The sequence below is a fragment of the Podarcis raffonei genome, chromosome 13 (assembly GCF_027172205.1).
Source record: "Podarcis raffonei isolate rPodRaf1 chromosome 13, rPodRaf1.pri, whole genome shotgun sequence".
NCBI lineage: Eukaryota > Metazoa > Chordata > Lepidosauria > Squamata > Lacertidae > Podarcis > Podarcis raffonei.
Genome location: NC_070614.1, coordinates 39508823 through 39536056, shown reverse-complemented (window position 1 = coordinate 39536056; position 27234 = coordinate 39508823). Strand labels below are relative to the sequence as shown.

Genomic DNA, 27234 nt, shown 5'->3' with positions numbered 1-27234 from the left:
TACTCTTTTCTGGGCTTAAAAACACAAGTAGACAAGTAACAAAAAACGAGCCATATAACTTACTGTTCCTGACCTGCACTGGGGAGGGGGAGGAGAAAATTTGGTTTGCTTTGTTGGTTTGCCTCTTTTAAAAGGCGAATATTTCATAAAGAGTTGACCTAAATGTAGCTAAAACCGTTTTTGACGATACAATATATTAATGATCTATAAATAAGTACTCTTTGCCCTCGACCAAAATGGTTCTCAAAGCTTCCAGTAGTTGTGGTAGCTCTATGCTCTTCGGAAGACTCCTCTATGGTTCCGAGCAGCCGTTATACGGGAAGCCGCGCGGCCTCCTCCCTTCCGAGGCCTAAGTCGATGACGTGATTTACAGTATAGGGAGCGGCACTGTTTCTATGGCGGGAGGGCAGCGCGGGGCGCGTGCGCGCCAGCGCGTCACTCCAAAGCGCCCATTCGCCTGCGGATTGAGAGTGGCGCGCAGGAGTCTCGCCTGCGCCTGCGCGCGAGAGTAATACCCGATAGGATTCCTTTGCAGGAGTTAGGAAATGGGTGTGCGCAGCTGCCTCTTAAAGGGACAGAATCCTCGAGTAAAAGGGGAAGTCGCCTGAGCGCCAGCCTGGAGGGCAGTAGAGAACAGGACGGAGGTAAGATAAGGTTGCACCTTTCTTAACTGTGTGCCATTCTTGCATTTCTTCCCCCTGGGTCTGTTCTCCATGTGGTTATTCTCATCTAAATCCTTTTGTTCAGCTATCAGGTTGGCTTTTGGAAGAAAATACGCAAGGATTTAGGTTTCGAAGAATGTAGCCCCTTGCGGGATAAAATAGGGGTTTTTTTGCCCTCGTTTGCTGCCTCACACCAAGTCAGCCCATTGGTCCATCTTGTATTGTTTACTCTGTCTGGCAGCTGCTCTCCAGGGTCTTTCTCAAGCTGAACGCTTCTCGCTGCATGGCCAGAGGTTGAACTTGCATTTTCTGAATGCCAAATATTGACTTTGCCTCTGAACGATGGCACCTCTCAGTCAGGGAAAGTCACAATTGGTATCCTATGCACGCCGCAATCCTTTGCATATATATGCCCAGAAGTGAGTCCCACAGTGGAGCTTATTTCTTAGTAAGTATGCATGGAATTGCAACCTTGTGTGCATACATTGAGAAAGATTAATACACTCCCATATTTCTGGAGCTTAGACTATTTACAAGTGAATGCATTTTTTTTCTCAGTGCACAGCTGAAAAAGAAGTTACATGTCTACCTTCCATGTGAAATACTGAATTTCTCCATTATCATTAATTATTCCTAAAGCACTTCATAGCAAGCAATCCTGGTTTTCAGTACTCTTCTTGTCACTTTGGAAGTCAGTCAGCCACATCATTGTTTCTCACCATGCTTGACTTTTGCAATTAAGAAAGTTTCTACCTGGATCTCCTAACCCAAATCCTGTGGTGCTGTGGGTGATGTGCCAGACTAGGACCGGGGAGACCAAGATCCAAATCCCCATTCAACTATGAAGCTCACAGGGTGGTCAGTCACTGTCTTTCAGCCTAACCTCACCCACAGGGTTGTTGTGAAGATAAAATGCAGGGACAGCTACGTATGCCTCTTTGAGCTCCTTGGAAGAAAGGTGGGATATTGTGTATTAAACAAGTAACACACTGCTGTACCACACTAACCATCTTCACATGTGCTTACTCATATTTCTCTCTAACCCAAAAGCTTATTTTGAGCTGGGAGCTTAACCTGCCAGGAACCTGTTTTGAATGCTACCACTGAACCATGAAATAACAGTAAGCCTTGCCGACTAGTTCTCATCTGGCAAGGGGGCTCTGGTTTGCACATGGCATGCTGGCTTTTGGCCTTCCCTCCCCAGACTCAATAGCTGAGCAGGCAGTTTTCGTAAAGATAGGGCAGGATTCAGTTATCCTATTTCACTAGCAGACAAAGACTTCTACTAGCCTAATGGGGCTTCATCCACCTTACGCCTCTCCCAAATCTGCTCTGAAGGTTCAGGAGAACCCCCAGAACAGTTCACAGAGAGGAGAGGGGAAATTGTTCTGTCTGCTGCTTGCTTGATGGAACAATCTCCTTAGTGCTAGCCAGAATTCCACCCATAGTTGTTGTTTTTTAAATCACAATTGTCCCCTCAGTAATTTATTAAGAGAAAGCTGGTGTAGCTTAGTGCCTGAGAGACTGAGGTATGAGTCAGAAGTCAGGACTGGTTTGGATCTTACCTCTGCCCTGAGCTTACAAGGTGCCTTGGGGAAGCAGTTCTCCCTCAACCTCACCCCTGTTGCCTTATTGGGGGATAATACCGACTTACAGGCTTGCAGCTGGATGATGCATGTGAACTACTGTGAGCACTTGAAAGCAGTCTAGGAATATGAGGTATTGTTATTAACAGGACAAAGGACGCCTATACAGTTGTAATGTGAGCAGGCTGTGTGTTCCCATTGCACATTATGTCCGTGCATTCACACGTGCAGGCACCCCCAAACTCGGCCCGCCAGCTGTTTTGGGACTACAACTCCCATCATCCCTAGCTAACAGGAGCAATGGTCAGGGATGGTGGGGATTGTAGTCCCAAAACATCTGGAGGGCCAAGTTTGGGGATGCCTGCACACGTGGGTGCACTTGAGATGAAACACACCTATAGATTCAACTTCTAGCATGTGTGTTTGTGTGCGAGAGATGAATGATGGAGAATGAGAGCTCTAGTACGTATGTGATTGCTAACGTGATTTTGGTAACAAATTCCCAAAGGCAGGGCCACAACTAGAAAATAGGGATGGATGGGATGGATAAGGAGTTTCCCAGTAGATCCTTTGTTAGAGTTTAAATCAAACCACTTTCTGTCTCCAGACTATCTGTCTTTCCATGCCACTATCTTGGCCACCCTTCCCCTCTTCCCTATGCCCAGTCACTGTTCTTTCTTCTCTTCATTGTCTTTGGAAACTGAGTATGGGATGATGAACAGATTAAATGAAGGGCTCTTCTGCCTTTCAAATAAGTATTTAGAAGATACAGTGGCTTCTACAGAACTATGTAGGAACCCAGGCTGTCATTGAAGCTGGTACCTCTATCAGTAATGGGGTCCCAAAGCGCTCTCTATCTATCCAGCCCTAACCATGTCATTATTTAAAAGTAAGTTCACTGAGTTCAGTGCGATTTGCTTCCAAGCAAGGATGTGCAGGGTTGCAGCCCTAATGTACTGGGAACACACAGAAAACTGTGTTGTTGCATGAGAAAAATCAATATTCCCTGTGGAAGGGGGAGTTGTTGTAGCAGAGAACATGTAGATCAATTCCCGATGTTCTTCATTGTTTTTGTAGTAAGTCAAAGCTGGGCATTAAATGACTTCTGGGCGTTTTGCTAAGGATGGTGGAAGAGCAACTGAACTGAATTATTTGGGTCAGTAGGCCAACAGAACTGCTCTGATTCTGTGAGCTTTAACCACTGAGAACACATTAGCATTCTGCTCATTTCACAGAAAAGAGGATTTAAAACTGTTCATTTCGCTGTAGTCATGGTTCAAATGGAATATTTTGGGGGGGGGATAAAATACAGCTGTCTCACAAACTTGAGCAGAGGTGGAGCTCTGGAAAAGTGGTAAGATTTTAAATCTCACAGGATTTACCTCAGAACCTGATTTTCAAGACTCAGCCTAATTGCCTCTGAGCATGTATAGAGCGCTTTTCCATCACTGCTGAGTAACTCCTGTTGGGCTGATCACATCTGAAACAAGCAGGGATGCTGAACCTCTGAAGCCAATTAAGTTACAAATCAGGTATCAGGTGGTTGACCAGTTTTGAGATAAAGTCCTAGCTTCAGAGAGTAGGCAGTTATTGGAGGTGGGTGTGGGTTGATGTAAGACGAACACTATGGGATAATATAGCAATGTGATTGAGGGGTGGTCAGCTGGAAGACTGTTTATGGGCGCTGGAGGTAAGCTGGTATGGGGAAGACATATGCAACTCTGAAACCTTTAAGAATTTTGAAATGTAGAATGTGCAGAGATTGGACCTTTCCCAAGTGTGGTGGAATAAATTTCTTATGCTCAATCTATTTTGCTGTTTAGAAAAGGCCTTCACGGTTGAAATACAAATATGGTTCTGTTACAATATATTGCCCTTCAGCTCAACAGCACCTTTCCGGCTGAAGCACAAGGACTGGTGATGTCTCGTCCCTGCCCAGCGACATCATCCCTGCCTTGGCTAAGGGTGTAGCAAGGGGAAGGTTTTTCTCGTAGCGCCTTCGCGCCACTTCCTCCCGAGCCTTCTGCAAGCTTCTTCAAGAGCGGCCAGATAAATGGAGCAGGAGTGCCTGGCTCTGGTTGCTGCCTGCGTCCAAACCTCCCAGTTGCTGGTGCAGCAATGGATGCTCAACAGGCGCACGGTGATTTTCGCCATAGCGAGGATTCTGCAGAGGAGGCGCTTCCGCAGGTCGGCCGCGGTGCTGAGGCGCATCCTCTCGGCCAGCGTCCGCCGCAAGAGAGCCCTGCTGCGGCTTCACCGGAACGCCATCGTCTCCGTGGTCACCATGGTCTACTCGTCTTCCCCCGCGCTGCACTACGAGCACGAGCTGATGGCCTTGTCTGAGCGCTCCCACTGGATGCTTCCGAGGTGCAGCGAATGGTGGGAGCGGATGATCAACTCCGAGCAGGATGACAAGTGCTGGATTTCCTTGTTTAGGATGTCGCGGTCCACGCTGATGTACATCGCCGAGGAGCTGCGCCCTGCCCTGCAGCGCCGGGACACGGGCATGCGGTCTCACATCCCTGTGGAGAAAAGAGTCGCTATGACTATCTGGAAGCTGGCGCACCACGACAGCTACAAGACCGTCTCGGAGCTCTTCGGGGTGGGGATTTCATCAGCCTGCTCGATATTTGAAGAGGTGTGCGAGGAAATAAACAGCAGGCTGCTGGCCCAAATCATTAAGCTGGGAGACCCACAGGAGATCATTGAGGGCTTCAAGGAGATGGGTTTCCCCAATTGCCTTGGCGCAATCGATGCAATCCACATCTCCATCCTCTGTCCCCCATTCTCTGCCGACTCCTACATTAATTGCAAGGGTTTCTATTCTATGGTGCTGCAGGCCCTGGTGGACAGCAAATCCCGGTTCACCGATATCTACGTCGGCTTTCCGGAGAGGTCCCACGACTCCCGCATCTTGCACAACTCTCCGTTCTTCAACAGCATGGACGAAGGCACTTTTGGGCCACAGGCGCCAACAGTGCTGGAAGGCGTTTCGATGACCCCTATCATAATTGGGGATCCTGCCTATCCGCTTCGCCCCTGGCTCATGAAGCCATACCCAGCGCCAAAAACCGGGGCCCAGGAAAAATTCAATGAGAGGCTCGCCAAGTGCCGTGTGTGTGTGGAGAGAGCTTTTGGGGTCCTGAGAGCTCGCTGGAGGTGCCTGCAGATGAGGCTGGATGTGAGGGAGAAGCTCATTCCTGTGGTCATAGCAACCTGCTGTATCCTGCACAATATCTGCGAGATCAAAGGGGATGAGTTGCTGGAGCCATTGGAAAGCCCCGCAGTGGCTGAAAGCCAGAATGCTTCAGCCAGGCCAAGGGTGCCCTTGTCAGAGGCTGGACTGACCAAGAGAGCTTGCCAGATCAGGGCTGCTTATTGCTCCTATTTTGAAAAGAACCCTGTGTAAAGTGGGGTGGGGGTGGGGGGAAACAAAGCAGGCGCATTTGTCCATGTAATTTCATGGGTGTGTATGACCTGGTTGTAGTATGCAGACCCTGTATTGCTGACGCCTAGTATGTGGTAGTTTTCTACACGTCAAATAAAAAGGCTATGATTTTGAGTGGCCTGCTGCTATATTTTCTAAGAGATGGGATTTTTTTAAAGGTAATTGCTATGCTAAAAGCATAGAGTGGGACTTGAACCAATGATGGTGTAAAATAGAAGAGTGAACAGTTTTTCTTAAAAGGGATTTATATAACTACCACTCTATCTCTAAAACATTAACAAAAAGACATGGTATACCTGCCTAATGAAAATGGAAGATCATGGACAAATTTTCTAGCCTTTTAGAAAGTACACTGGTTGCAGTCCTAGGCACACTTACCTGGGACTACGTCTTACTGAACTCTTGGGACTTTCTGTGTAATCCTATCAGGTTCACCCAGAAACATAGCTGTCAACTTTCAGATTTGAAAATAAGGGATCAGCAGCCTCACCTGTCCGGGGACAGTCTACAGGATATCTAACAATCCGGAACAGCAACGGGAAACAGCGCTGGAATAAGGGAATTTCCCGCAAAAAAGGGAAGGTTGACAGCTATGCCCAGAAATATTTCAAGATGTTTCAGTTGGCTAGTCCAGTATCCAGGTGCTAGTGGGGGGAAATCAACAAAGATCATGAAGATGCAGGCTACTCCAGCCTCTCCAATACAAAATGCAGGTTTTATGCTACTTTGCTACATGAAGCTATCTTCTGGGTGTCATCCAAAAGCTGTTTCAGTGTTGCAGGTTCATCTGGACACCCAGGGATTTTTAAGATGAAACACATGGATTTCAAGCAGAATGGCTGACATGAGATTTATATAAACCAGTAACCATGGATCGACATAATGAAAAAGTTTAGACAGTCTGATTAAGCTAAGATACGAACAATACTTTTCTTCACACTAAAACCAGGAATCTTCTAATCATAATTTCCTGGTTTGGTAGGGTTGCCATATTTCAAAAAGTGAAAACACTAAGTTGTGTTTTTTTTGTTGTTTTTTGCAAAATTGCAAAAATGGCTATTTTTTAAGGGAAATCTATACTGCTGGCTTAACTGGTTTAATTGCAGCTTTCAGGGGGAAGTGAAGAGGCTGTGTTCAGGGGCAAAAAGCTTATGCATTTTTCTAATAAGTCTAATAAGATATTACCAATAAGATATGACTGTCTGAATGCATCTGATAACTCCCACTTTCCATATCTGGGCAGACATGGTTTTATCCTGGCTTGCAAACCAGAAATGTCAGTGACATTGAAACCACTGTTTCTCAGTTCAGATGTCAAGTGGAGCTGATTTAACAAACTGGGAATCTTCCCCTCCTATGGGGCATGTGAGAAGAGAGAGGAAGCACACATACTCATGGTTCACTCCTGCTCTTAAAAATAAATAAATCACTGAGCTGTTTTACGAAAGGAAACAGCAGAAACACTTGTCCTTCCATATTTAAGATTTTTCTAGGAAAGTATATTTTTTTCAATTGACAGGGAAGCCAAACACAGAATAAATGCATTCATGATGATGGTCATTGTGCTTAATGCCCTGTTTGCTAATTGCTAGGGATGGTCTTCAAGGGGAGACTTCTGAAGTGATAGTGCAAAGCAGTAACCAGTGTACTTTGGTTGCAAACATGTTCTGCTGATCCTTTCTTTCACAATGCAATATTGTGCACACACACACAGAATGTGTAGAAAGTAGCTTTTGACAATTGCGTGCCATTTGCCACAACTACAACGTTGAACAGTTAGTGGGATCATTTTAACAAAATGGCTTTAAGCAAAAGCTGTAGCATGTTCCTCCACTTCAAAGTAAAAAGAGGATTTGTTGCATTTCCTTTCCTTCCATGGGCAGCAGTCTAGTGTCACCAAGATTGAATTTGTAGCAGAACTCACCTAAGCTTAGCACTAGAGCGCACAGGTTGCTCAAGAGAGTCTCTGCGTTGTATCCAGCTAAGTTCTAAAGGAGACCTGAAATTATTGAACCTAAGATAGTCTTGTCCATTCAGTTCATTGGGTCTGTTCCGAGTACAGCTACCACTGGAGACAATCCTCTCCCTCACCACTGAAGGACACTTCCCCTGTTACAAGTGCTGGAAATGTACAACCCACATTAGAAAATGGTGGGCAACAATCACATGTGTAGAATAGTTGCTGAATAAACAGGCTTTGAAGACCACCAGGAGTGTACTTGCCACATGTGATAATCTTTATGTGCTTACCGTGTTGTTTTTTACGGAGGACTTGCCTCCTGTGTGTTGTGTAATGTAGGAAGCAATCCAGAAAAACCACAACTATTGCTCCCCAGCAGCACCACAATCTCAATCAAGCAATACATATCTAAGATCAGGGCTTCTAGGCGGCCTTAAACTCTCCTCCAGCCAATGCCTTTTCATTTAATCTGCAATTTAGAAGAAAGATGCTAGGAGGTGGATATGAAACAGTGGGGTGGGGGGAAGGAGGCAACATACAGATTGTCTTAGCCTTTTGAGGACATGGTGGCTGCTATGTGGATCATAGTGGGATGTGAGAAATCAAAAAGGACTAAGTGTCCCTCAGTTGTCCAGCACTCTATTTTTGAAAGTGTATAAGTTGATTGTTCTGTATTTAGCAGTTACCTTGGGACACTTAGGAGGGTGTTGGAGAAGTTGGTTGTGAGGATCACCAGGCAAAATGGCATTAGCAGAACTTTCAGTGTTGGAGAACATCAACAGCTTTGCTGAATCAGGCGAAAGGTCCATCTAGTCTGGTATCCCCTTTCCTACAGTGGTAAAGTATACACTTCTGGGAAGCTCATAAACAGGCATAGAAGCAATAGCTGTCATGTGTTATTACCCCCTAGTGACAGTATTATCAGGCATGCTATGTCTTAAATTTGGAGTTTGTATGTAGACTTCCCTTACACTAATAGCAAATTCATTCTCCCAAGTGTGGATCCCTGTGCAGCTAAAAGTGCATGATGAGTGCACATGGAAGAGTTATTCAGGAAGAACTGAACATGCTCAGTGGCCATAGAAAATTGACTCTCAGTTGAATGGAGGGAGGAATGGACAAGCGGGAGGAGGGAAAATGGAATATCCAGGAAAAGGGCATGGCTGGCTGGCAGGAATTCCAAATAGGAGCCTCCATACTACAACTTTTTGTTGCAGGTTCCACTTGTCATGATTAATAGCTAAGGGTAAAACACATTCATTCTCCATGAAAGTGTGTTTAATCCATCTATGCTAGTGCCCATCACCACATCTTGCAGTGTGACAGGGAACCATATGTGGACTTAAAAAGAGCTCATGATGATCGTGTGGGCATAGGCAAGGGCTAATCTGTACGTTAAGAATGTATGAATGCTAGATCAGGCCAATGGCCCATCCAGTTCTCATAGCGGCCAACCAAATGCCTATCGGAAGTCTGCAAGCAGGGTCTGAGCACAACAGCCCTGTCCTCACATACAATTCAGCAAAGGTACAGGAGATCACATACTGCACAATGATCTTGCTAGCAGTTCACTGCAGTAACTGCTAGCAAGTTGTTTGTGTGATGTAAACACACCAACATTTGTGGGATATACAGCACAAAACAAGTCTACCATGAAACTACGCATTCACATGCAGTTCTTGAGAAATATGGGGAGAAACTGTCTCACAAGACCAGAAGACTCAAAGGAGGGAAGCCTTATGTAACAAAGGAATGGAACAAAACTTAAGAAATCAAACAAATGTGGTGTTCAGTTTCCCACAGTTTATGCTGCTTATTCATTTTGTGGGGGGTTCTCTCTTTTGGTGAATTCTGAGGGCACACACAAAGATCAGCATCCCCATATTCTTTTTTTAAAAAAAACTTTATTTAAACAAAGGGGTTCTCTTTTGTTGACTTTTCAGGACACACACAAAGATCAGCATCCCCATATTCTTTTTTTAAAAAAAACTTTATTTAAACAAAGGAAAAACAATGCGATCAACAACAGTACACCATGTGGCACATTATACTTTAAGATTTGACAGAGATTGTTAAAAATAACCTCCTTGTAAAGTTTCCCCCCTTCCTCATCCCCAACAAATAACACCACACTGCGAGAAGACTTGGCAATGATGAGATTGCCATGTTGGGTGGAGCAGATGAAGCAACTCTGGGTTGCAAATATCCAACTTTCACCTATAATTCCAGCTCTTTCTTTCCAACTTAATTGTGTTGAAATTTGCCACCTTCATCAGAAATATAGAGAAGTAGGAAAACCTGTCAAGTAGGAAAACCTTACCTGTATCTCCTTGAGTGCGACGTTCTTTCATACAAGCAGCGTCATCCAGACAGTTGAGATGATCAAGAATCTAGTGGTTGCAAATTTCAGAAGTTGGCACTTCTAAGTCCCCCCCACAAATGCAGAGATTTAGAGCTAATTTAAACAACGAGATGTAGTACAGTCTTCCCTGAGAGCCTTACTATGGCAAGATACACATGGGTGGTGGTTACTTGTCTAAAAACACCCCACAGTCAAAATATATTCATTTTACTAATTTTTGAATTACCTTTCACATGTCTCAATCTGAATTACAATATAAGCAACTAACATACTTTTAAAAGCAAATACAAGATGGAGACCTTTTCATCCAGATGAAAATGTTTGTTGCAACAAAATGTCTTCAGGTAATTTTGGAAAGCACATAAAAAATGAATACGAAGTTGCAGTACATCATCTTTCCATTTACATGGTGATCTTGAGGCAGGGGCACTCTCAAGGAAACCAATTCCCACTTTATTTTCAGCAAGTTTAGTCCAGTGTGGTGTAGTGGTTAAGAGCAGTAGTCTGGTAATCTGGAGAACCGGGTTTGCGTCTCCGCTCCTCCACATGCAGCTGCTGGGTGACCTTGGGCCAGTCACACTTCTCTGAAGCCTCTCAGCCCCACTCACCTCACAGAGTGTTTGTTGGGAGGAAGGAAGGGAAAGGAGAATGTTAGCCGCTTTGAGACTCCTTAGGGCAGTGATAAAGCGGGATATCAAATCCAAACTCTTCTTATTATTATTATTTAGACAACCAGACCGCATGCACGCTAAATATTTAAATAATCACTGAGCAATTTATGAGATTGAATGAATATCTTTTGGTGTTATTTCCATTCACATTTCTGGGACACGATTTGACTTTTTAAAATTTATTTATTTAATAAAGCAAAGCTTATGATTGTACCACACAAAGTGCAAAGGGGAATAGGTAGCAGACTGCCAGCCTTTTCGTTTCCCTTGATTCTGGCTGTTCCAGCAGACGTTTCAGCTTCTTCTAGTGCTGGGATGACACTGCAACCTTCTTACCCTCATTCCTAGGGCTGACCATGGTCACCTGCTCCCTGCTGGGCTCCCTGCGTGTCTGCCTGGAGCGACACCCACCTCTGGTCACCTTCTTCTTTTGCCTCCTTTCGTTGGCTGTTGCCTTTGTTGGTTTTGCTGCCTACATCCAGTCACATGATGTTCAGAATCCCGATGTCAAAGAGGTGAGCTAGAGATAAGTAGAAAATCAGACCAAAATGCTGGGGGTGGAATTGGGTTGTGGTTGTAAAGGACGCATGAGAGACTTTAGGAGGCAGTGGTGGGTGCTCTGCCTTCTCCTTGGTCTCTTACTAACTGTTTAGGCTCAGCAACTGAATGGTTCTCTGACTGAAACTTTCAGGATGGTTGGGTATCTTCTCGGATGGAATGCACAGAATGTCCCTAACAATTATGGGCTGTGACGGGTATGTTGGGTGTTCATTGCAGAGGCAGGCTTGTGTGATTTATCTTTTGGCAATTGTTTTTATTTATTACCATTTTCTAACAGACTTGAGAGATTTACCCAAATTTGAACAGCTGCATTGATTTGCTTTCAAAAATAGTGTTGCCTGTGTTGGCTGCTGTTAACATACCATAATGACCCAAGCTAAACATTCATGAATTACAGAGGGTTGGGTGTTGTTGGTTTTTACAAATACGCTATAAGAAACTGTCATTGAAAAGATAGTCCTGAATGGATACTATCACAAGAAGTGGGGAGCAAAAGAATAGGATATTCAACAGTACAAAATTTTAAATTAGTAGGTGCAGCTATATCTGAAATATTCAACGATCCGGGTGTTCTGAGATGTTTTATGGTACTTTTAAAATACAGTTCCCATCTTTGAATTTTCTAGCTGTTAAGAGCAAAAGGGAATTTTTAGAGGCAAGATTGGGTGAAATTGGAAAGGTACTTTAAAAGGCAGAAGCAAATGAAAAAATTGCAATCAAGAGAATAGAATCAACTAAGAGTCAATTCTCATTCCTTTTCCCTCCCTCATCTCTAAGGACTGGAATTCTCTGCTAAAGTCTCTGGCACACTTAATGTTCTGTATCCCAAATGAGACGCAGGAAAGTGCCTTGACACCAGCTCCCTTCACAACCACTGCTGAGACCCCTACAACAGTCTCTGTCATGGTTGCCTTGACCTTTGACCTCCACAATGGCACAGATCCTCCCAATGGTACACGCCTAGGTCTGACAGTCACTGGGGAAAAACTGGGTCTCAAAGGTGAGTGATCTCCTGACCAATTGCAACATCCTCCCAAAGATTTCAGGAACTCTGGTTCCATGTCCGTCTCCCCTTGACCTTTCCTTCCATCAACTCCAACCACAGGTCCAGATGCCCAGGAATCAATCCACTTCCTGACTATCATCACGAACTCAGTCTCCCATGAGAACTGCCTTAGCATCACTGCACCTTCATCCCTTCTCCCCAAGACCAGGTGAGCCAAGAGATTTAGTTTCAAGGAGTTCTTAACCCATTAATGCAACACTCCCATCTTGTCCCCAGACAACCACCTAAATGTGTGATAGAGGAATGGGACATGCACCAAGAAGAGACAGGAATTTGTTACCAGCCACATTACCAGGCTAATCCTGCCCTGTCCAGCATGCTGGATCAGGTAAGATGAATGTGGGCAGTGACAGTATCTGGACCTGAGGATTCTGGGCTTCTTCAGGATGCAAGCTGGATTATAAGGGGAGGAGCATTCACTGTTGCACTCCTTTCACTCTCAGGCGGATCGTGCCCTCTGCAGCCAGCGGCTCCTGATGACCAGTGCTTTCCTTCTCTGCCTCTGTGCCATGCTATGTTGTGCAGCTGGCCTGTGCTATCCTAACCCCAGAGACAAGTGGGGGCAAATCTAAGCGGGTCCAGCAAATGCCGGACCTGTACTGCAGCAAAGCCAGGTAGCCTGCCCATTTGCCCTGCTTTCTCCAAGCACCTGGATCATGCAACGATACCATATTTCAGATCTGAAATTAGCCCATGTACTGTTGTGACAGCTGAGCTGTGAATAAGAGTTTAACTGCTATCTTGGTTCACTGTGGGGTGACTGTATGAACCCCTATGAGAGCGGATGGTGCAATAAATAACATACAAATGATAGGAGTATTTGTTTTTTGTATTGTAAGTGGCTGTACCAGTGACACAAATTGAATCATGTAGTATTTCTCAGGTAGTTACTGGAGGAGCTTCACGTGTGGTTGAGTAGGTTAATGACTACCGTAGCATTATCCTAAATGGGATTACCATGCCTTTGCCAGTAAATATTCTGTTAGAATTAGGAGCTTTGGCTACAAGTTAACATAATTTCATTTTTAAAAAATAATTTAAATTAAAAACCAGTATATAACATAGTATCATTGATCAATGGGGTCAGGGAATGTGATCATAAGAAACCCAATGTTATTTCTTGCTGGTGTGAGTTGTGCCATGGTTTGCTTGTTTATTGCTTGTGTTTTATGTATTTATTTCCCACTTTTTAATCAAAAGATGTACAAAACACCTTACAACATTCAGATTAAGAGCAGAGAAGAGTAATTAAAATAGAAATATTAAAAACTCACTGGAGTCTTCTATGACTGCTTAAAGGTGAAATGAAAGCAGCCCAGCAGATCTCAACAGGAAGGGCATTCCACCATTACGGGATAACCACTGAGGTTTTATCTCAAATACCCACCCAAGGTTCAAGAGCAGAGCATCTGAAGCTGACATATAGCATACCCCATCCCAAAGACTTTACCTTATCTCTGTCTCATCAAGACAGTTTTAATAAATACATCTTACATCAAAAGTTCAGAAGATTCACAGGCAAGGACTTTGGTGAGTCAGGGTTAGGGGGAGAAGATCCTTGTTCATAACCACCTCCCTAATGTAAGGTGGAGGAGGGTCTAAAATGTGTGCAATTCTGGATCCTACTTCCTGACTGGAGCTGGCTTACAGGCCTCATTCCTTTGAGCCTGAAGCATTTAACCTGAACTCCCTGCCTTTGGCAGAGAAGTGATAATGGCACAGCGATGCTAGCGGAGTGCTGGGTACGCCTTAACTCTTTACATGAGTCACCCATTGGAAAGGAAGGGATCTTCCAGGGCATTCCTTTCTACCATGACAGTAATCTCTCATTAATGTTAAAGGGATCACGAGATGCCATCCTTTTGTACATAAAAATCACAATTTTCATTGTGATTTCATTTCATGTCATTGAGTCCAACTTATGGGTTACTGATAGGTAATTCAACCCAGGTTTCAGCAAACTGCACTACCAAATAGGAGAATCAGTTAGAGGTGCCTGAACCAAAATTTGGCCAGCCATTTAAAATTAATGTGTGAAATTCAGTCACACCACCTCTGCTGCTTCTGAGTCTTTGTGTCCCTATCCCCCTACTTGCCATGCTCACAGTGCTGCAGTGACAGCAGAAGCCATAACTGGTAGAATGTCTCTGGCTACACATAGCAACCAGTTCCCCCTTGGCTGCTCCCTTCCTTCCTGTGTAAAGTACCAGACCCTCCTGTCTCTAGCCCTCCTTTTCCAACTCCATGACCCGACCACCCATTGCTTCCTCAGGCCACGGCTTGTCAGGCCACTGCCTACTATGTTCCCCTTCCTTTCTCTACCATGTTTCTAGATCAGGGGTTCCCAAACTGCACTTCACGGGACACACACACACACACTTCATTCAGGTGATCCACGACATGATCTGTGGCTACTGAAAACAAGAGATGGCATATCCATTGCATTAAATACTCATATTGATTTTAATTGTATTTCTTCTGTGTTGTATTGTATTATATTGTATTACAGTTTGAATTCTGTAAAATTGTAATGCACCGTGTATTACAGTTGCTAAACAAGCAGAAAAACCATTAAGTGGTCCACCAAGATGCTAAGCAGTTTTCAAGTAGACCACGGATGTGAAATTTGGAAACCACTGTTCTAGATCACTCTATTTCTCGTTCCATCTGCCACATAAAATTCTACTCATCTTATCCTTGTTGCCCTTTCATGTCTCATTTCCCTCTTTCTTCCCCTACCTCCAGGCTCCTCCTCCTCCTTTTTCTTATTTATTAAATCAACTAGTTACTTTTTTGCCATGGGAACGCAAAGTGACTTACAATATTTTAATAAAAAAACAAATACATGGTGTTATAGAACTTTGGGGGGGGTCCCCCGGGGGTAGGAGGAGGAAGTAAGGCTGAGATCCATCTTGGAGAAGGAGATGAAAGAGTCTCCTGCACTGCTGTGGACCATGCTGTAAAATCTGGACTCCCTTCAGGCAGACTGAAGGTGTAAATAGGCGAATAAACCCTCTTTCTTAAAGCACAACAGTCTCCACTGTGTCTTCTGTTCTCCAAAGGGACACAGACCCTGTGTGTGTGCCTTTGGCCCCAAGTGCTCTGGCCACTGCTGGGTGGAGGGAGGGCAGGCACCGGGCTATTGTAACAATACATTAACATCTTGATGTTTTAAAAAAATCTGCGTTGAAAAAAGAAGCCACTTTCTCCACTCTGCCCCTTCATTCAGCTTCCTTGCCTTGGGGCTCCCTGTCCATTAGCTTCTCTACCTCCTCTCAGGGCCATCACAATCTTCAACCATTCCCCTGCGATGTTTTAATGAATCCCAACCAACCAACCCCCTTTTCCTCACAGAAGGTGGACCACGATCTGCTGTGAACTGTCCCAGCCACTGCACCAGCCCAGCCAATCAGTGTCCGAGACGTCACCGGGCTTAACAATGTACAGGCTGTGCTGCATTAGCATCCGCGGAGTCAACAAGCGAGGCCAAATCACGTGACACAGTGGGGAGGGGGTGGTTCCAGAGCAGGTAGAGCCTTTCGGTTTTGTGAAGATTTTTTGGAGTGTTTCTATTTTGCCGCCTTTTCATTTTTGCTTGTTTTGGGGGGTTTTAAATTTACGGCCAAAAGGGCGTACGATTTATTCCGCCGCCGCCCCCTTGAGAAAGGGCGGTTATAGCTCGCCTTGGTCCCAACTGCGCAGGTGCCAAGGTGCTGCTGTTCCCACATAAGGCGAGGGAAAGGTCACACTAGGGAGACCGCGCGGCACCTGAACATTCCGTCGAGTGAGGGGAGCCTGACCCCGCCCTCCTCCAGAGGGGTTCGGGCGAGGGCCCGCGCGCTCGTTCAGTGACGCTTTAACGGTCGCCCACAGCGTCCTTTATTCCTCCCCCTCCCCTTCGACAGCTGTCGTCCCTTCGCCTCTTTCCTATGCGCGCGCGCCTGTTTTTTCGGAATCCTGCCCCAGTAACAGCTGAGCGCCAGAAGCTCCGCCCCCAACAACGCCAAGCTACCAATCACATCCCGCCTCCACCGTATGTCCCAATCAACACTGGTTGGAGGGCATGTGCCGTCCCAATCTGACTCCTTTCATTGAACAGCTCTTTCTCCTCTCAGCCAACCAGGACGCCGACCTCCTTGTTTGCCCTCGCCCTTCCCGAAGCCCCGCCTCCTCCAAGCCCGGCGCGGCTTCTTCGCCCCTAGGCCCGGTTCCAGACATCCGCCCGCACTCTTTTCGTATTGTGAAGGAAAGCCACAGTCCCGCCCATGAACGCCGCAGCAACCCAATGAACGCAGGGCCCTCGCTCGCGACTCGGCTCGCTCGCTCCCTTTTATTAGTGCACATGCGCTTTGTCTCATTCAGCAACACCTTGTTCCCTCACAGCTCATGCTCGGTTAACTTTCTCTCTCTCTCCAGAACGCCCTTACCAAGGCGCAAGTCGTACGCTACGTCTCCGCTCCGCTCTACGCATGCGGCCGTTCCTTGGCTTCGGAAAGGCGTTCGGCGCGTGTCCAGTCCGCCGCGCATGCGGCTTTCTCCCGGCTCCCTCCCACGGCTCACTGCGCGTGCGCCCTCTCCTCCGCCGCGCGCCGCCGCCTATGCGCATGCGCCCGGGCTTCTCTCTGCCTTGGTTCCGGTCTGGCTCCTGCCTTGGGCGCCATCTTGGATTTGGGGACAACTGGAGTGAGTGAGTGAGTGAGAAGGCAGAGGAGCCCGAGGAGGCGAGAGAGGGGAGGGGGGGCCGGATAGCGCCAGGCCCCCCATCCCCACAGTACTCCACATCACCGACCACACCCTCTGCCGTAGAGAGGTAGCCCCTCCCTTCCCCCAGCCCCCCGCCCCGCAGGGCTCCCTGGACGTTGGAGGATTTCTGGGGCTCCTGGAGGACCAGCCCGCCCCCGTCCGCCCACCCCACCCCGCCCCGGCCCCTCCTGACCCCCCGCCCCAGTTTCCCCGTGAGGGCGGTGGCGCGTTCCGCTTCGGAGGTGCAAGCCTGAGTCCCCTCCGCATCCATTACCTGTGGGTCCTTTATAGCTCACCCCACCTGAAATATATGACAGGGGCTGCAACGTCCCACTTAGCCCGCGTCTTCCTTCCCTTAATAGGCTTCCCAAAGAGTCGTCTGTCGGTAGGGCCTCTTGTCTGATAGAGATTTCCCCTCCTCTAAATTGGGATATTCTCTCTTCTCCTCCCTCCCCCCCCCCCCACTGCCCTGAAGAGTCTCCGTAGAATTGGGTCTGCTGGGAGACTCCTCATTCACCTTTTCAAAGGGATGCCCCCATCCTTCCCCTTTAAGTAGAGCCCCCTGCACGTCTTCGCTTCTGCGGATCCTTTCTTCCCTAGCCAAGCCAGAGAGAGGGAGATACTCTAGGTGCCCTATGTCTCCTACGCAGAGGCCTCCCTCGTCCAGGGGAGCCAGTGACAGTTCCCTCTAAACCCTCTTCCTTGATTGGAGGAGTTGGGGAAGAGGAGGAGGAGGTCGGGGGTGTACTCCCCACCCCCAATATCCTGGAGCTGGAGCCGCAAGGGGAACAGTATCAAGGCAGCTGCCGAGACTTACAGGTGAGACCTGAACGTACTGATACAGGGGAGAGGTGAAGGGATGTGTGTTTGGGTGGTGGTGGTGGGGAGGCTGGGAAGATAACAGAAGATGAACGTTTGCAGAACAAAGAGGTTGTATGCACCAATTTTGTGGAAATCCGATTTTCTTTCTGTCTGCTTCCCCCGCCTTCCCCCAACAATCATGCCTCCTATGTTGAGAAGCACACGCCCTCCCACCCCACCACGAACTCATTTTCTTCTTCTAAAGGCTTAATGAAGATGTAGCAACTTGCAGCTTTCCCCTGCCACATCTGGGCCCCACTTCTCTCTTCTGGAGAAGCCAGGAGTTCTGTTCACTAGAACATGGATCCTGGGTTTCCATTCTGCCACCTCAAATCCTTGTCTTCTTTTTATTGAGAATAAAAGCTGATACCACCCCCCCCATCCCTCCCAAAAACCTCCTTTGCAACCTAGCAATTGCATCTCACTATGACTGCTAGACTCATTTCTTGACTATGCAACTAAGAGCCCCTGGCTCCTAGTCCTGCTCCTCTCCATTAGGTCTTGTTCAGCTTTTAAGGAAACCTAGAGGCCTGTTTTTATGCCCTTAAATATTTGATGACAAGATTGGGGATGTAGGTATTATCAAGGTAGGTTAACATGATGGACTACTGTTGGCTTCCCTAGGAATCATCATTCAGGCTGAAACTTTGTTGTAAATATTGAGCATGCAACCAGGAGTGAATTTTGGGGAAATGGGATGATTGCCCTTGGCTTGTGGTCTAGGGTTGGATTTTAATGTAGCACGCTACCAAAAGTTTTGTATGTGTGTTTTTAATGGGTTAGGAGGAAGACATGGTGGAACTGTATTTGGTTGCAGGAGTGCTTCACACAGATACTGCAGAGTAATGAGGTTTAACATGACCACTTGGAAGGAAGGAGGATGAATGGCTTGTCCTAAATGCTGGATGGTGTTCAATTTGACATCCTTTTAAGCTACAGGGACCACTTCCCACTGGGCCTGCTCTTTTTGTATTCTGAGGGGAAACCAGAAAAGGATTTAATGTCAAAGAAACCCATATTCCACAGAGAGGAAAATAAAATTCAGCATTCAGTATAACACTGTACAAAAAATTCAATTCTGTTAATATGCAGGAGTTTCACATTTAATTCAGAGTTTTAGGTAACTTGAGCATTATTTAGTACTTGGTGGTGTGAAGGTGCTGTTAGGAGGCAGTATCTATAAGCAGCGGGGTATGAGAAAACCAGCACTGTATTCCTTGAGCAATGGCAGTTGTCTGTTTCTCTCCCCCTGCCCACCCTGTGGACCAGGATTGTTTTCAGATATCTCTCTAGAAACATGGGGGCTAGTACCTTTAAAGAAGAGGTCTTCAGCAGTCTAGATTTCTGTACATGTCTTGTCTCAGAAAATCAATTAATGAATGATGGCATGTTTATCAAGCCCATTAACACAAAGCACACAAGTTTCAAGACCTCCACTTTCGTGGATTGTATTGCTGCTTGACCTGGGTCAAAAAATGGGAGTTGGGAATATTACCACCTCAAGGGATTGCACATTGCTCTGGGACATACCAATTTAAGGTAGGAATTTAAAATGAGTCTGAGAATAAGGGGTGTTTCTTGTGGTGTGCATCCAACAATTTTCATCGTAGCTTGAACATCATTCCAGAAGGTTTCAGGAAAGGTTTTGTGTGGCATGCTTCTATCAAGGATGAGTAAGAGTCCTTGAGAGCTATGTTGCTTTTGGGGCTCCTCCATCCACTGTCCTAATAGGCAGTAGTTTTATCATGCAAGATGGGGCCCAGTATCTACTTGGTTGCTTTTTGACAAAGCTTTTCCTGTGATATTTTTTTGAAGGCTCTTTCTGAAGTGCTTGGCCACCGAGATAATGGGATAAATTGCTTTTCTTTTGTTGACAGGAGCTCCTCAGACTTTTAACCCAGCTGATTCTCTCTTGTGACCAGTAACACTCTTATTTTAGTCTGTTTAGTTGGGGACAGCCTTGCAAATGAATGCCCCAAAGTTACTAATCTGTCCACATATGTTTATTCGGTCATTTCAATTATATCAAGAGCTCAAAAGAAAGGAAAAGAACCAACACTTTTTCCAGTTTCTCTGACTTACAGCACACTTCTGTGACAAGTTGGAAACATGTCCTGTTGAGTTCAGCGGGGCTTATTCCCATGTAAGTGAGGTTAGAATTGCAGCCCCATTCCTCTAATACACATGTCCATTTAAAACCCTGGTTCTGCCCCTGTTGCTACAAAGAGCATGACTTCTCAATGAGCATTTAGGATTTTTCCTTTGCTGGATTCTCCCCACCTATGTTCTTGATTATAATACACTTACTTCCAGTAATCTAAAACAGAATCATGAGCCTCCTTTCAGCTGGACATGTCATCATGAGAGAAGTTTTATCCTGGAATATTCAGATGTTTTTTTAAAAAAGATGATTATGATGGTGTAACAAAAGTGTTGCTTTGAGCCAAAGGACTGCAAACAAGCCAACCCAGACTAAGAATAAAAGCATCCTACCCCTCTTGCCCAGGCACTACTTAGGGGAGGTGGAATTGTTTCTATATTTGTGGCTGCTGATTCTGTGTTAAGAGGCTGCCTCTTTTTGCACATCTCACCACGATGTGACATAAAATAATAATTGGTAACACTCTTTGGTCAGATAAATTTAACAGCCCAAAGTTTCTAACTTTGATCTTGTCCTTTGTCAGAGAATACGTTGTTAAGAAGAGCTGGCAAGCAGAGGAATGAATGAGAGTTCCAGTATAATGTCTGAAAGGACACATGTAGAAGCTTGAGATACGATTAGAACTTCTCTCTTTCACACACGCACACCCCACCCCCTCGGCACATACAAAAGTTCCCTTTTAGACACTATGGAGGACTTGCGAAAAGTGGAAGTGCTTTCTATAACATCCAACACCAGTCTTGTTTTCTGCCTTTAGTTTTCAGTTGAATCTGGTTAGGTGAGAGTCTGTCTTATGTACATCTCATGACTACAGGCCTTTCCATGGGCTTAACATATGTGACAGGGTATGCAAAACTAAATCACCTCAGTAGTCTGGACAAATGCAATATTTTCTTCCGGCCGGGGAAGGGCATTTGTTAAGGTAACTGAACTCCTTCCAATTCTTTCTTAAAATAGTTTTCTAATGGTTGCAGCAAAATCTCTGGAAATGACTGCATTGTGTTCTCAAAGCATTATTTTCTGTCATGCTGTTGTGGTAGAATACAACCCCTAGGGCTTGCTTCTGAGTTACCCACAGGTTACTCAGTAAGCCCTGTATTCTTCCAGCACAGAAGGAATTGGTAGTGCGGGGGAGAAGACCCCCTGGAATGAAAGCATCCTAGAACCTCTGAAAGGAAAGAGGCCAGGACAGGGAATTTCATAATATTTAGGAAAGAGACTTTAAGGCTGGAGTCCATTTACCTGGAGTAAGTCCCATTGAATTCAGAAGGGCTTAGGTCTAAGTAGGCGTGTAGGATGGCACTGTATGATTTGTAACCCTGTATAGTTAATTGAGATGAACCCCATTGAGCACTGTGGGAGTTGCTTCTGAGTAAACAGTCAAAGGATTGTGCTGCCTGGGAAGGAAGGACTAGGAAGCATAACAGAACAGAGATGTGCTTCTGTGGACCCAGGATGCTGTAGCTTTGCTGAAGCTAAGCAGGTCTGGGCCTGGTTAGTTCCTGGATGGCAAGAGTGCCTGGGGACTTGAGTTCCATGATGGAAAAAAGACAGGATATACATCTATTTAATATAGAAATTGCTGCCATAATTTTTAATAAGCATTTTATAATCCTTGTAGTTGCTCTGCAAAGCCAGCAAATATGAAGAGGGCAGCAACAGGTGAAGGGCAGCTCTTCTGCTGTTTTGTGGCTGGAGCTTTAATGCGTTTCCTACGTTTCTATCAAGAGGGTATCCAAATGGGCGACGTGTGAATATTTTGGAGGCTTAAGTAAGGAGAAGGGATCAGAAGCCCTTTTTGGAGGTGTAGCGGCCTCCCTTGAGTAAGTTCAACAAACTGGACCAGAGTCTGTCCTTTCTTTCATTCTGTGATAGTATTTCATTGCCCATTGGTGGTATTTGGCACAAGGTGCTGTCTAAAAGCATTTACTGGGCCAGTGAAGAAAGAAAACCCACAACTTGCTTCTCTGCCACTACCACAAAGGACAGTGGCTAACATTTGGAGATTGGGAGCAGACCAGACATTGTGGCTTCCAGTGTTGCAGGCAGGTGATCTTTAGGCCTCTTGATTTTGGGTGTGTGGAAAGATCCACACGTGCCACAACTGTGGCATTATCCTGCTTTCAAATACTTAAAGCCCACCTGTGGGTATTGAATAATTCTGCCCCCTTCCTCTATAGGTTCAGATGGCTCTTCCTTGCTCCATATCCCCATCACTGATGATATTTTGCATTAGGGAGAACCTGATGGAGTTTATGTGTTCTTCACTTTTTAATGGGACTTCAGCAGCCTAATGCTACCATCTCCTAGTGTATCTGTTTTCACCTGCGATTTAATGACTTTATGTTTGTGGAAAATCTGCCTTAGGATTTTACATTTCACTGTTGCCAAGTGTCTGCTGTCATAAGTTACCTAGCTTTAATTGCCAAGTTAGGCCTGAGACCTCATGACCACTTCTCTTAAGACTTTCTCCTAACCAGCTTTCACTGTATATAGTTTCACTGATTAAACCCAGAATAATCAGGCTGTTCTTTTAGTTCTTCTGTTTTCTTTACTCTCTGTATCTTAAAGAATGCAGTGTAAACAGCTCAATGCTTGATATATTACAGGTGGTAAAATAGAGTAGAGGCAACCTCACCAATTTTGGCTTTCCAAGCACACATAACAATCCCAGCAGCTTTTGAGGAAAAACCCTTATTAGTAGATGGGGTACAGTGGCAGTCACTTGGGGTGGACATTGGTATACAAGGTAATGCATTTTTGTTCCTTTTTCCTGCACAGTTGAGCCCATCATTGTCAACCTACTTAGCATGTTGGCATCCCCAGCTAAATAAATAAGCTTGTTGCTACTCCCTGTCAGAAATCTGATACCCCTCTTTGCCATCCAGGCATGTGAGGTGCATTTTCTTCAGGAGATCCTTAAGTTACATCCTCAGTTTGTGAAAATGAACAGAAGAATTCAGGATCACTATCTGCAGTTCTCTAAATTGTAGTAGCTGGAAAGCCATTCAGGTCAAGGGTCCATCTCCCAGCCTTTGGATAGACACTTAATTTTTTACAACATGTCCGTCCGTCCGTCCACCCTTGGCAAATGTCATTCTGGGTAGCGTGTTCTGCAAGCAGATTGTTGAAACTGGCAGCAGGTCCTGTGTCAGAGCTTCCTGACTAATTTTCATAACTCACTGTAGCTGGATTGAGCAAGTGAGCCAAAGCACATGCTATAGAAAAAGCAAGGTGTATTGTTTGTCCTGGGTGGTTAACTCCTTTCCAAATGTGCTTATCCGGTACAGCAGGGATGAGGGACCTTTTTTAGCCCAATGGCTGCTTTCCTTTCTAGGCAGCCTTCTGAGGGTAACATGCTGGTGGTGAACGGGGACAGAGGCAAAAGTGGGCAAAGCAACCTTTGAACAGTAGGTTAGTTTCTACGAAAAACTCACACTCCCCTTTCTCTTTCTGCCATCCAGGCAAGCAAGAGGCATTATCAGAGTTCAAAGACACCTTCCAGCCAGGCAGAAACACACAGGCAGTCAAGCAGGGCCAGTGAGAGCAGTTCCCAGGGGAGAGGGGAATGCCTGGGGAAAGTTCTGAGGGCCAGATAGAGGGGCCTGAGGTTCCCCACCCCTGTGTTACACTCTGCAGTTGAGAAGAAATCCTTAAGCCATGCCTTCAGGAATGCTCTTAACCCTCTAGCACAGGTCCTTTTTAATAGTTATATTACAGTAGATTATTAAAGATTATATATTCTTTTTGTGTTTATTGGAAGTGTTTTGTGCATTGATGGTAAGTGCCATAAGAACTCCTGGAAAAGTGGCATAGAAGTATGCTGGCAAATGGTAACTGCTGCTTTCTTTATCTAATTGCAGCCTCCCAAAGCTTCAGCAGAAGCAGCAAAACCTTGCATGACTCTTAAGAGTCACAGGCCTATAAACTGGTTCCACTTTTAGTCCGCACATCTTGGGTCAAATGTGACATCCAGACCTGCTGCTGATGACCTGAAAGCAGGTCTACTGTTCCATGTTGGGTGAGAGCCTGATCTACTTTTGCTCTCCTTATACAGACGATACAGCTTATGCTGCAGGGGGCATTTCTTTCTGTGAAAGGAGTAGCCCTAGATGACTTCTCTGAATTCATTGTATAACCCTGTTCCGTTGACTTTAGCCTGGAACCTCAAAACCAAACCTGAGAGGTTAAATTCTGTGCTTTGCTTAGTGAAGTGAGGTACAGCAGAAGGATGCCTTCCCACCCGCATTACTGCTGCCAGGCTGGCCTTGTGATTTGCCTTTTTGCTTTGGATTGTTCCCTGGGAAGCAACTGAACAATGCAAGGATTTCCTCTCGCTGACATGGCCTGCCTGCAGGCTCTTGATTTCCTTGTTTTTCTGTTCATTGGGTGGAGGAGGGGAATTGGTTCAATGAGCTCTGCCCATCCCAGAAGGTGAAGAGGTACCCCAAGAAACTTGTTTTGGCAAACGGAGTTTAGATGCAGGTTGGTGCCCCTCAAAAGGCCAAGGCCATGGGCCTTGTTTTTCTAATGTTCATCTAGCCAGCCTGGCCTGACCCATTCCCATAGGCAAAGACTCCAGGGGGTTACATCCAGCTGACTAATGTCAAGGGCAAGGAATGGATCCGCAGTCCAGACATACAAGATGTTTTAGCCTATATGAATACCCTGCTGGTTCATTCAGCTGATGGAGGCCTGCAAAGGATCACTGTGGAGTTTTGCAGCCTTCAGAGGTGGTATTGGGGGGGGGGGAGAGTAGCTGGTGCCAACTTTTACAGACCTCTTTCTTGCCTTTTGTGTTGAGCAAAGATGAAGAGTGCCCAGCCTGCCAGGGTGTGATTAGCAATAAGGTCAGAATAGTGGCTTATACCTGCATTAAGCATAGACTCCAAAATAGTGAGGTTCCCCCTCTGGGAAGCAGGGTACCCATGTTGGGAGTGTCTCCCTTGGGCCAGGGTGGGAGGCAGCATGGCTGTCCACCTGTCTTCCCATTTAGTGTAGGGTCATAGGTTGCAGCTACTGCAAGCGGCAAACATATTCTCCTGCTGAAGGATCTCTCCCAGGGAATTTAGGTTGGTATGTCTGGAAATGTGAGTTGTTTGATGTAGGGTTCAGAGCTAAAGTCTAGGCTGCCTGGATTTGTCTGTGTTCTCTTTTAGAAACTTCAGCCTCTTGTACACTATAAAGCCACATCAAGAAGTATGGGTCATCTTGCCATAGAATTTATTGATTGATTTAGAGCACTTGTACCCCACTCTTCAACCTAAAAGTCTGCTGGAGTGGCTTGCATACAATAGCTTGCAAGACAGCACCTGCCTGCAGGCTTACAATCTGAAATGTATTTCTGCTCCCCCCCCCTTTTTTTTTTTTTTTTACTTCTATGCCACCTGCATCTTTTAATCTTAAAGACCTTGGTTAAAATAAACTCCATAGATGTACCAATTGGGGCAGTGTGTTGCAGGTAAAACATTTCAACATAGTGACATACAACTGTTTCATATGTGGATGGGAAGCTTTTAACGTAAAATTGTATGATGGAGGTGATATTTTCCAGGTGGTGAACAGCTCTGAGCACCTCTTTGAGGACTAATAAGGAGTAAGCAACTTCTGTACTGTCCATGCTTCCTGTGTACAGGGTTATTGGTCTCTGGGCCCAGTTCAGGGTGATCACATTAGTGAGCCCTAAAAAGCTCAGGCCCCAAATATCTGAAAGACTGCTTCCACCCCTTCCAAAGTTGTTGGGTGTTAAGATCGACTGAGGGGGCTTCCTTGGTATCCTCGTCCTCAGAAGTGTGGGGAAGAGTGGCCCAGGAGAGGCCTTTCTTTGTGGCAGCCTCTAAATTGTGGGACTCCCTCCCCACAGAGGTGTGTGCAACATCTTCATTGGACAGCTTTCGCTGTATGTAAAAGACACGCCTCTTTGCCCTGGCCTTTGTTTTTTGGGGACTGAACTTTTGTTGGATTTATACTGTTCTGTTCCGTTCAGAGAGGATTTACTACGTTATTATCATTGCAATGGTCTTAACTGTTTTTATAACCGTATATTGTAATAGTGTAACCCACCCTGGAACCTGTTGGAGAAGGGCAGGTATAAAATCTTAGAAATAAATAAATTACCTAGTCCACTTCTCCTGTACCAAGCCCAGTAAAATCCAAGGCAAGCCTCTCAAAAGTCTCATTTGCTCCATGTCCCCATAATTCCCTTCAGCCCCTCACAACTGACTGACCTCAGTTTACCCAAGAAAAGGAATGGGGAACCTGTAGCCTTCAAGATGGTGGTGGTCTATTTAACTTTCATTATTTCTAACCATTGGCTTATTCTGATAGGGGTCTGAGTGCCAACAACCTCTGGAGGTCCATGTGTTCCCCATCCATCCCTGATCTAGAAAGAACTGTTAAGGAAAGCAGCACAAGATAGTCAAATCACAAAAGCAACCTTGGAAGGGTTGGGCTTGATTATTTCTTTTTGGTTTTGTTTATACATCCTTGGGAGTAATTGCCATCGAAGAAGTAGTCTTTAAAGAAGTTCTTGTTAATTTCTTCCTCCTCCCTAACTTGACTTTCAACAAGAGCAGAAGGGAAACTAAAGCAAGAAAGAAGTTTATTAAGCTGAGGCAATTCTTTGTGAGAATGTGGCTGCTGTACATGCAGGTCTTTGCCCACTGGAAGGGGAAGGTGGCACTGCGCATGCAAGTCCGTGGAGCTGAAGCATGTTCAGTCCTTCCACACTGAAGAGGGGAAACCCAGCAAGAACTTTCATCCTGTCATAGAAGGAGCAAGTAATGGAGGTTATTTTAGTTGGGAAAGCAGCAGGGACAAGTGTGCTCTGAGTCAGAGTGTATTGTATCTCAGGGAGGTACTCCTGAGTTTTCTTAGGAAGAATTGGAGCCTGTAATTTATTTTCTAAAAGAAATTTGCTTGCCCGGGTATATTGTTGTGGTTAGAGCAGAAAAGTTGGAAAACTTAGTGATAAGCAAAGTTTCGGGTGCATGCAGTTCCCCAATTCAGTACATTTTCAGTTCCCAATTGAATGCTGCTGCTAGTGCAGCAGGAGCACAACATGAAGAAGAGAAACAGCTGTATCTTCTCTGATCTCTATGAAGTCTTACCCCATTTGCTGGCATTGGTGCCCCCCTTCCAAATTCTTCTTCTT

At 45.6% G+C, this 27234-nt stretch overlaps 3 protein-coding genes across 4 annotated transcripts in view; all 3 read left to right on the top strand.

The window, feature by feature from the left end:
- The window catches only part of LOC128400908 (uncharacterized), a 94756-nt gene that overhangs the window by 16779 nt on the left and 50743 nt on the right, over positions 1-27234 (top strand). The window lies entirely within an intron of this gene.
- TMEM219 (transmembrane protein 219) lies at positions 381-13127 on the top strand. The gene is given in 7 exon segments (XM_053363584.1): positions 381-428; positions 431-644; positions 11038-11204; positions 12028-12250; positions 12356-12464; positions 12533-12644; positions 12760-13127. Coding segments are annotated over 7 exon segments (987 nt in total). The 5' UTR covers positions 381-395; the 3' UTR covers positions 12889-13127.
- The window catches only part of TAOK2 (TAO kinase 2), a 37901-nt gene continuing 27923 nt past the window's right edge, over positions 17257-27234 (top strand). Inside the window, exon 1 of one of the 2 annotated variants that reach the window (XM_053363454.1) lies at positions 17257-17878. The gene's annotated coding sequence lies outside the window, so the exon portion shown is untranslated. The remainder of the gene's footprint in view (positions 17879-27234) is intronic. The other variant, XM_053363455.1, reaches the window with a different exon arrangement.